This window comes from Pogona vitticeps, chromosome 2 (genome assembly GCF_051106095.1).
Source record: "Pogona vitticeps strain Pit_001003342236 chromosome 2, PviZW2.1, whole genome shotgun sequence".
Classification (NCBI taxonomy): domain Eukaryota; kingdom Metazoa; phylum Chordata; class Lepidosauria; order Squamata; family Agamidae; genus Pogona; species Pogona vitticeps.
In genome coordinates this window covers 176,243,871-176,254,427 of record NC_135784.1, presented here as the reverse complement: position 1 = coordinate 176,254,427, position 10,557 = coordinate 176,243,871, and the positions used below count along the sequence as shown (strand labels likewise).

The following is a 10,557-nucleotide window of genomic DNA, read 5'->3' as shown; positions in this document are numbered from 1 at the left end:
GCTAATGGATGAGGTTGTCCGCCAGTTATAATTACTTAGATTCAGGCTGCCTGGGGTGGAATTACTCCGACTAGATGCTGTACTGTGTTGGAAGAAGGAGACTGTGCTTTGCTATTTCTTTCTTTCCCTTACAACACATTGTGCCTCCCACAATGTTGTTCTGGAAAGTTGGGCAACGTGTCAAAACAATATGAGACCAGGCGCTGATGGCTACAGTGGGAAGCATAATCAGCAGAATCATCTCCCTTCTAAGAGAGGGATGAAGTCCAAATGCATCTAGAGGTTTACAATTGCCCACCTTTGTGCTAGTGGACATATTCACTGGATTTTGGCACCCAGACCGGGCTCTTCTGTTTGTAGAAAATTAACTCAACAAATGCTTTGTCTTGGAGAGAGGACTTACGTAGAAGGACTATTTACCTTGAGAGCGGCTAACAGGTGAGAGAGGTGGGCTGCATGGTATGGCACCCACAGCCCCCATTGTCTCCAGGATCCCGCTCTGCAGACCACAGAGGACCAACACCACCACAATGCAGACAAATTTGGAGCGCAGGCTGTAGCCACTGAGAGCTGGCTTTGTGGCCTTGTAGAAGAGCAGATAGCCATAGAAGGAGAGGAAGGTGGAGATGCCAATGATGACATTGATGTAGGAGTTGGGGTTGGTGTAGCCCACCTGAATGAAAAGAAGTAATGAGATGCAAGCAGCTCTGGCTGAGCTCTTAGCAATTCCATATCTTGCTTCTAGTAATTCCATATCTTCCTTTCATCCAGTAGTTTCCAACCTTGGGTCCCCAGATGTTCTGGGACTACAACTCCCAGAAATCCTAGCCAGCATAGCTGGTGATGAAGGCTTCTGGGGTTTTTAGTCCATGAACATCTGGAGAGCCAAGGTTGGGAACCACTGCTTTAATCATTTGACCGGCACCTGAAACTCTTCCATGTTTAAAAAAGGAGAGATTGAATACCAATCAAGTAATTTTTCCCCTTTAAATCCCTCCTTGAAAAACTCTATAAAGCAGCAGTTCCGTGCTCCCTGGGAGGATGCCCTCAATCCATTCAGTGGAGTTGAACTGCCTGCAGTAAAGGAAGTCTGCAAATGGGAAGGGAAATCTATCCTCACAAGTTATCTCCTGGGGAGAAGCTCCAGGACCTTTTTGCTCTGCTGTTCATAATCTGGTTGTAGTTGGGGCAAAATTGCAGCATCCTGGAGGTGTGACCAGGAAGGCTTTCTGGAACGTCTACAGCCAGAGCCCTTCCTTTCCCCAAAACACTTCCTGCACAGAGGTGAAAGGGTACTTCAAGCCACGGAACTGGTGTTTTGCATTTCCCGACCCAGGCACATTCTGAATGGCTGGTGCAAGCTCAGTGGGGCTTTGGAGTTGGCAGTTCTTCAGTCATGATCCCTGATCTGTCTGATTTGTCTGGTCTGAAAGAGGAGGAAGAACCCCCCCCCATACCGCCCAGAATGAACTGAGCATGCTCAGTCGCCAGTAAATGCAGATTGACCTTTGAGGAAGAAGAGAAAAGCATATTGGGAGGGGAGGTGGAATGAAATGGACTGTCCTGTGAGTAGTGCAGCATTGGCTGAAATCCTGTAGCTTAGCATAGTAAGTCTCAATTAGAGTAGTCCCATTGAATTAGTGGAACATGTGGAGGAATTGGCTCACCAAATCCAACCTGCATCAGTAGTGGTACCGGATTTTCTTTCTATGCTTAATCAGTAACCTAAGGATCCAGAACACGGCCAAACAGCCCAAAAAACCCACAACAACCAACCTAAGAATTCCTTAATCCTTTGCCATAGGCTGTGATTTTCAGAGCGAGAATCACTTACATCACCATAGTCGTATTTCTCATCAGTCCAAAGGATTAGGGTAACAAAAAAGAGGATGGTCCGGATGAGAGAGAGTTGGTATACAGCCAGCGTCATACACCGCAAGTTTGTTCTATAGAAAGGAACAAGTAGGTGAAAGAGATCATTTGTTATGGTGGTGGGAAGCAGTACCTAAACTTAGGTCTTTGGATGATGTTGGACTCAACTCCCAAAATCGCTGACCTTTAGCCATGTTGGCCAGAGAGGATCTGGGAGCTGAAGTCCAGCACCATCTGGGCACATGAGGCTGGGAACTACAGGTATAGAAAGAAGTGAAAAGTTAGGATGGATTAACAGTTATCTTAACCTGTGCTGTAGGGTAGATCCTAAGAAAAATGAATGAAGAACATTGGTGTTAATGCTGTTATAGCTGGCTGGATAGCTCAGTGAGTTAGGCAGGTGGCTACAGAGCCAGAAGTAGGGAATTGGGTTCCCCACTCGCCTCCTACAATTAGAGCCAGCCTATGTGGCCTTGGACAAGCTGCATAGTCCCAGGGTGCCCCCAGAAGAAGGGAATAGTAACACACTTCTGAGTACTCTTTACCTAGAAAACCCCATAAAAGGGTTGCCATAAGTCAGAATTGACATGATAGAACACAATTTAAAAAAACACTATTATATGTCATTGAACATCAGCCATGTGACAGAGCACCAGTATTCAGTGAACGGCTTGCAACCTAAGGTAGATTATGCCAATAATGCCACAACCATATTTTTTGTGGAGCAACGAGTAGTAAAAAATAATAGAAAATTAAATGTCTTGATAATTTCACATCCCTTTTCGTAAATAAGTTTCTAGCTTGTAAGACTCTAAAGATCAGTGTGACAATGTACAGGAAGTGCCCCCCCAAAACAGGATAAGGTTAGTAAATTTTTCTAGGGGTCAGGGAACTGAGATCCAATGCTCCAGCTATCTCCACACCCAGGAAATAGGGAAAAAAATGAAAAATTAATTTGCATAATTCAAAGAAGTCAAATAATTTAGTCTGGCACAGTGATATGTTAATTTTTATAAAGCCCTTAAAAAGGGAGAAAGTTTTGTAAAAGTTTTGTAGGATGAAATGGTTGACTGGAAGTTTGAACTTGTTGCACATGATGTGTGACGCCTCAAGGGAAAAGCCAACATCACAAATCATTATCATATTTCATGCATATAGTGTTTAATGTGTATTAGGCAATAACATTTTGTAAAACAGAGCATGGGACCTTCAAATTTAAAAGTCACTCTATTTTTTTTAATTAAAAAATAACCAAAATCATTGCTTTTTTTTTTAAAGCTCTGAGAATGCTAACATTCACCGATAATACACTACATGGCAAGCTGGTGAGGCAACACTTCCTTGGTAATTCTAAAAGTAACTGAAAATGACTACAGTAACACTGCAGAAGGAGGGTAAGGTTATTCCTCGTTTTTATAGTTGCAGTATAACTTAATAATGCCCTGGTTATTGCAAAAAATAAAAATTAATTACAAGTAGCTATTTATTTGTCACGAGTTGCCTCTAAACTCTGCTTAGACATAAACGTCTTTGCATGCAGCTAAAAACATGAGACAACAAGTGAGAGGAAACGGGGGGGGGATGAGGAAGAATGGTAGACTTTAATGGAGAAGGGAAAAAATTCTGAGGGATTCTGAATCACCTGTAGCTGGAAGCTGTCGGTTTGATGGGAAGCTGGGTTTGAATGGGTGGGTTTAGTTCTGGCCCAGGACTAATCATGACTCTTACCGGTTGGCCGCAATCTCAGGAAGGCAGCAGCAGCAGCAGCAGGGGAAAGGGTTTGGAGAAACACGTTGCCCTGCTAGTTGTTGAAGCATTCGGTCTGAGCCACCAAAGAAATCTTGGATCAATGCGAGAAATTTCCAAAGGGTGATGGAGTGGTAGCTGTAGCCAGAGGGGTAAAGGGTGGTTCAGAAAAAAAACCATGTCATCATGGCCCAGTGGAAACCAGAAGGCTGGCCTTAGACCTTTGGTTACCTCACATGAAGGATAAGATACCTGCCCCAGTCCATGGACAGAAGTTTAATCTTACTTCACGTACTAGCGATGGAGTAGGGTTGTATACCACACCTTAAGCAGCAGATTCACTTAGGAGCTTCCTGCCCTGTATGGGGGTGAGACCTACATCCGAGCCATCTTCTTGTCCCTTTTTCTGGCCTTTATTTACTTTTTGAGCCCCTTGTTCCTGGCATCTAGGTGTCTTCATGATAGGCAGAACAGCAGAAGCCCAAGAAAGTTGTGCGACATACGCAGTGTTGCCTAACAGCATGGGGGAGCAGTTGAAGAGTTATTGGGAAGCAACACAGTGGCGACCACAGCGCCTCCCTCCCCTGCATTTGCTGTCTTGAGGTGACTACGTCACTCTGCTTAATGGAAGGGCTGGCTCACGGAGAAGGAAAGAACTAGCCGGTTGAACAAAATGGGGTTATAAGCTTAAAGTGCATTTTAAAATTACGTTAAGACAGTCACTGCGTAACAAACATTACAAATATGAACAGAATGAAAACTGGTGTGTTTGTTTCAGGATCCAATCCAATATACCAGTGCTTCCTCACCTTGGATAACTCAAGTGTTCTTGGACTGCAGTTCCCAGAATCCTTCACCACCAGCTGTGTTGGATGCTGTTTCTGGGAGCTGCAGTCCTAGAATACCTGGGTTATCCAAGGAAGGAAACCACTGCAGTATACCATCACCCATGCTGAAGGAGAGAGGAAAATGCAAAAAAAAATTATGTGGTATTTGTTATGAAGACAGTTGAAACAGGAGAATGAAAGTAGAACCAGAATACTATGCAATAGGTCCCAGTAGGACCTTGAACTTATTTTCAAGGCAGATATAAAGGTTCCAAAATATATTGTCTCCCCAAACCCCAAAGGCTGAGAACTAACGTTGGTTTGCCCATTTAGGTGGCAGTTCTAAGCTTCTGCTTGACATTCTAACTCCAACTTGATCATTTTCCAAATGGAGCAAAGAAGAAACCACTAAAATAGCTTGGAGGGATCATACCTGAGAGATAGAAGATAAGCTTGGCCTGGAGGTAGTCCAAGTTTTGGTCCTTAGTGCCTCCACTTAGAACAGTGGTTCCCAACCTTCAGTCCCCAGATGTTCTAAAATTCCCAGAAGACGTCACCACCAGCTGTGCTGACCAGGATTTCTGGGAGTTGCAGTTGGATTACATCTGGGGACTCAGGGTTGGAAACTACTGAATTAGAAGGATCAGGTAGCAGGTGATAAGAAAGCACTTTGGCCTGAGAGACCTTGAACAGCTGCTGCCAACCAAAGGCCTTCTAGATAGTCTTGGACCGACCACAACTCCCCTCATTGTTCACTATTAGCAGTGGTGGTGAAGCTTGATGGGAGTTACAATTGAACTGCTTCTGAAGGGCTAAACTTCACTAATCTTACAATAGACAACAATAGGCTACATGTACGAAATGATATCTAGAGAGCCATACATTATTTTTTTCCTGCCAAAGGACAAAACATTCTCTCCCAGTTTTAATTCCATCTGCCTCTCCCCCAGTTAAAGCAAACTTACATGGAAGCTACAAAGTTACAGACAAATGAAGCTCGAGGGATGAACAGTGCGATGAGAGAAGTCAGGCTGAACATCTGTTTGAGGAGGAGAGAGATTGGGATTAGAATGGATTATTAAAGAGCTGCACCTTGAATAAACTGATTTGTCCTTAGATAACACAAATACTCCATACGATCATGGATCATATTAATGCATTTGTGTTTGTTCCCTCCCTCTGTTGTTATTCTCCACAGAGAAAATGTGAATCTTCTTGAGCAAGTGCCAACACAGTCTTAGAAAGGAAACTGACATGTGGAGATGTGTTTCGAGGCTTAATCGAGTTACAACGCCCTAGTTAACCAGAGCCACAAAGAAATAAAAATAAAGAAATCTTGGTGGACTCATGTAGTCCACCATCTTGTTTTCCACCAGAGCTGTGAGAGAAATCGGGCAGATGTCTCCATTAGACCTACCAAGAGAGTATGAAAGCAATAGTCCACCTCCACAGTTGCCTTCCTAGCAAAGACAAGTATTTAGTCATACATTGCCTCTAAAGCAGGACTGAGAGAAAGAGAGTGTGTAAGTGTATGTACATGTATCTGCTGTACATATCCTTTTTTTCTGAGTCAGAACAACAGATGCAACCACCACTGCCCACCCCAGTTAAGGTGCATAGTACTAACACCAAAGGTATTTTGATACACAACACAGACAAGTTTCTACAGAGTAACAATGGTCTTTGGATACATGAGGCTAAACAAATAAAAAAATCAGATAAGCATCTGTCCCAATACCTGACAATAAAATACAATAATGACAAAGTAATTTAGCAGTTTCCGACCTTTTCATGATACCCAAAATCGGCTCCCTGAGGGGGCTGCTTCGCGGTGCCTAACTGCCTAGCCAGCTCTCTTCTAAATGGCAAGGTTCCTTGTTAATGTTCCTAATTCAGGTTGTTAAGCGTACGGATTTAAGTCCCTGTTTAAGCCAGAGACCATTACATTGTGGGGCATAAAATCACAATTATATGTTCATGTTAACATATGTTGGGGAGATATGTATACTTGGGAAAATTAGTTTTTGGACTACAACCTCCAGAATCCCTAGCCGTCCTGCCAGGTTGATTCTGGAAATCGAGAGTAGTGATAGAGAAATACAGGTTTACTTTTCCAAGTCTGCTCATGGCACAGGATGTAACGGTTCCTCTACGAAGCAAATTTGGCGTGGCACTGAGTGAAGGGAAATTTGAACACTGTTTTCTAAACAGTGTTTATTTATGCAATGTCCTTTATGCCAGTGCTTCTCAACCTGGGGCATCTCATGTCCTATTAATCATCATATAAAAAAACTGGGGTCTCAACATGAGAGAAACAAATATCCAAAGAGTGGTCTTTTAGACCAGATGGGCAGGGTATAAATCAAATAAATAAATAAATAAAATATCCAAATGTGTTCATTAGCTTTCCACATATATGGACCTTCTTGTGCAGCATTAGCCATGGACTCCTTTTATTCAAGGATTCAAAAGGATTTCCAAGGATAGGTACTCAGAATGATAGTCCTGGTCTTGGAGATGGTCATTAGGATCCCAAGATAGCATGGCACGGTTCCTTTTCCCCATTCTTACCGGATACACCCCTAGGATCCAGAGTGAGAGGCATGTGCGGTGGGAGCTGATTTTGCGGCGTACAAAAAAGCCTATCTGCTCCAAGAAGAAGCCGACCTGCACAAGGCCCAGGAACACTGGGATCAAGAAGATCCAGATCTGGCCCTTGATGACTATATGAGAAAGAGAGAGAGATGTGGATCAGAAATGAAGAGGGCACTTGTCCTTACTGACATCTCTAATTCTCGATGCACACCACATTTTCTGACTTGGAAGCCCTTCCTCCTCAATTCAGATATTTTGAGGTTAGCAAGCTGAGCTTTACTCAATTGTAGCAAACAGGCACTCAGAGGAACTTAATTACGTTGCCACTTTCCAGTGACGAGGCTGAGCACTAGGAAGCTCTGGCTGAAATGAAGCTCGGTAGTGTTTCTGCTAACCTCTCCCTATTTCCAGCCTTGACCTCACCCCAGATTTGCTGCCTTCGTCCACTTTTCTGAAGATTACCCCGTTCTCACCTTGAAAGATCTCAGATGACAATGGCAAATGATCGCTGGAGAGGGAACAGTTTGGGACACGCACCATTTTCTTCTTACGAGAGCAGGTGTCTCAACACATACCCCATAAATACACACCAATAACTTCCTTCTTTCCCATCATTAGTCACTGAATTAATCATTGACACAAGCCAATAACTGGTGTCTTGGCAACGGAGCCAAGTCCAGCTCTCTTCACCTGTTCGGGATTCCTGAACAAAGGAATTGTTCATCTGTGTTGATCTACAATGAAGGACTCCTAATGTTTCAGAAGAAGGGTTCTATAGTAGGGCTTGGGGTTTTCTAGGTCTCCAAATGGAAGCTCACTGGCATCATCAGCCAAAACCAGTGTGGCCCAGACAGAGGTTTGGAGGACTCTCACCTCCCCAACACAGGCTGTACCCATGAAGAAAACCTCCAACCTGCCCAGGTCTGAGACAAATTCTGAGTCACTTTCTCACTCACACAAAGTGTACCAAAGCCAGGAGGAGGGTTGGAGCTTCTTTGAGAGGCATTTACTCAGGAGGAAGAAAGGAAGGAGTCTGCCGGCAACCTTTGCTTCTCTCACTCAGCCGCCTTTTGCAGAGAGACAAAGTGGGGAGATCAGACAAAATCCAAAGAAACAAGACAAAACCATGTGGCACCTTAAAGACATATTTTATTGTGAGCTTTTGTGGATGCATCCACTTCATCAGACATATGGAAACAGAATAAATGTTGAATGAAATATCAGTTTCACAAGTAGAACATCCTAAGTCTTTGTTGGCTCTTGGATGTACGGTACATCTACATGCAGTAATTTATAACCTACATTATCCTCATCAAGCGAGGCACCACTGTATGTTGTTTTAGGGTACTGTTGTAAACTTTATTCTCCCCTCATCTTCTCTCAGGCCTGATGTTTGTTTTCTGTCTCCTAGCTAGAGGAAAATTTACAACAGTGCCCTAAAACAACATAGGCCATAAATTACTGCATGTAGCTGTACCCTAGAGCCAATGAAGACTTAGAATGTTCTGAAACTTGCTATTTCATTTAACGTTTCATTCTGTTTCTATATGTCTGACAAAGTGGACATGTCCACGAAAGCTCACATTAAAATATAATAGTTATTCTTTTAGGTGCCACATGTTCTTGTCTTATCTTGTTTCTGTGGATTTTGCCTGATATGCTCACAGAGGCAAACATGGCTAGCTCCTCCAAAACTACAGAGTGAGGAGAGGTGGAGAGCCGGGAAGATTTGCAGCCTTCAATCCAGCTTCTCAGGTCCTCCTCCAGTGTAATCATGAACCAATTTAAGTTCCAATTTATTTCTACCAGTTAATTCATAATTTACTTTTATATAAAATTTAAGCTGAGTTATCCTCCCATTAACCACCCCCCTAAAAAAAACCTAATTCATTTGGCTCACTCAGTTTGTTCCGGCCTGTTCCCATTGATCTTGATCACTCATGTTGGATGTTCATTTTCATGGCTCTCCAAACACACACTCTGTTAGTAGTCCTCCCCACAGACCAGCACCTTTCGCTTTAAATATCACAAATCACTCAGGAGAAAATCCAAGCAAGGCACAACCACATTCCCTGTCTTTAACCCTAATATTTAATAAGTCAGATGCAATTTAAAACAGTAACCCAACATCTACCCTGGTCTAAGCTACAGTACGTTACACTTCTGCTCCCTTATTGGTGCAGGAGGGAGGAAATAGGTTTTAGGATTAACATTGAACCAGTTGGGTCCACAGAAAAATCAAGAATAGAGAAGGGTTATCATCAGACCCACACAAGATTAAAAGGGAATTAGGTTTTGTGTCTTTAATAGACACAGATCTAAGTATGACAAGCATCATCTGCTAAAATTCCTTGTTCAGCTAGATTTTTTAAATCTCATCTGCCCATCAGAGTGATATACAGTGTGGAAAAGTTCTATTTTTTGAATAACAGGTCTCAGACCTCTCCAACTGTTTTCTCAGCTCTGTTGCTATGGTCATGTTTGGGCGGAGTTGACTCTTGGCCATCATTTAAGTTTTCGTTCTCATCCACACCTCTTCCACACATTGTGCAGAACCTGTGCTTACAAGAGCTGCATGTGGATGTGAGTTTTCTTTCAGTTTCCCCACTGAAAAAAATCTCCATTCAGGAAGTAAACTACAGTGGGGTCTCTACTTAAGAACGTCCCTACTTAAGAACAATCCAACTTAAGAACAGCTCCATTTGGTAAATTTTGCTTCTACTTGAGAACAGAAATCCTAGATAAGAACAGGAAAAAAAAACCTTTCCTGCTCTTTTTTTAACCTTAGGTCATCTTAGGTTAAAAAAAAAATCTCCCCCTAGTGGTAGAGTACGTATTAACCAGCTTTGCATTAGTTCCTATGGGAACTAATGCTTCAATGTACGAACGCACCTCTACATAACAAAAAAACAGCCAGAACGGATTAATTGGTTTTCAGTCCATTCCTATGGGAAATTTTGCTTCAACTTAAGAACGTTTCAACTTAAGAACACCATTCCAAAATGGATTAAGTTCTTAAGTAGAGGTTCCACTGTAGTTTCTATGGACGGAAAAGAGCAGATACGGATTAAATGGTTTTCAATGCATTCCTATGGGAAATGCAGATTCAACATAAGAACTTTTCAACTTGAGAACCACCTTCCAATACGGATTAAGTTCTTAAGTAGAGACCCCACTGTAATACACAAAGAAGAGAGCAACACTTAACCTCTCCCACAAGTATAAGTCCACTCAACACACTGGTAGCATATAAATATAAGAAGTAATGGATTGGGTCCATTTAGACCATTGTAGTCTATATTGTTTGCTAGCAGTTCTCTCTACAAAGCCATATTCCTTTTTTTCAACTAGGAATGCATGAAGTCTGGCCTCCTGCATCCAAACTGCCTGTTCTCTCTTTCATCTGCAGCTAAAATGCGTTCTCTTATAGGCCAAAAGACAGGGGTTTTTTGGTTTTTTAAAAATCAGCACTTAAAAAGAAATAAGGTAGCAAGCAGAGAAAGGCATAGCAATGTGG

General features: G+C 42.5%; 1 protein-coding gene across 1 annotated transcript in view; it reads right to left on the bottom strand.

Moving 5' to 3' along the window:
• The window catches only part of LOC110081144 (organic solute transporter subunit alpha), a 19,629-nt gene extending 10,740 nt beyond the window's left edge, over positions 1-8,889 (bottom strand). Inside the window, exons 1-6 of the mRNA XM_020797609.3 lie at positions 7,514-8,889; positions 7,017-7,168; positions 5,411-5,484; positions 3,601-3,756; positions 1,835-1,946; positions 421-673 (exon numbers count right to left, since the gene is read on the bottom strand). Coding sequence (XP_020653268.3) covers positions 421-673; positions 1,835-1,946; positions 3,601-3,756; positions 5,411-5,484; positions 7,017-7,168; positions 7,514-7,580 — 814 coding nt within the window. The 5' untranslated portion in view covers positions 7,581-8,889. The remainder of the gene's footprint in view (positions 1-420; positions 674-1,834; positions 1,947-3,600; positions 3,757-5,410; positions 5,485-7,016; positions 7,169-7,513) is intronic.
• Positions 8,890-10,557: the final 1,668 nt, after the last annotated feature.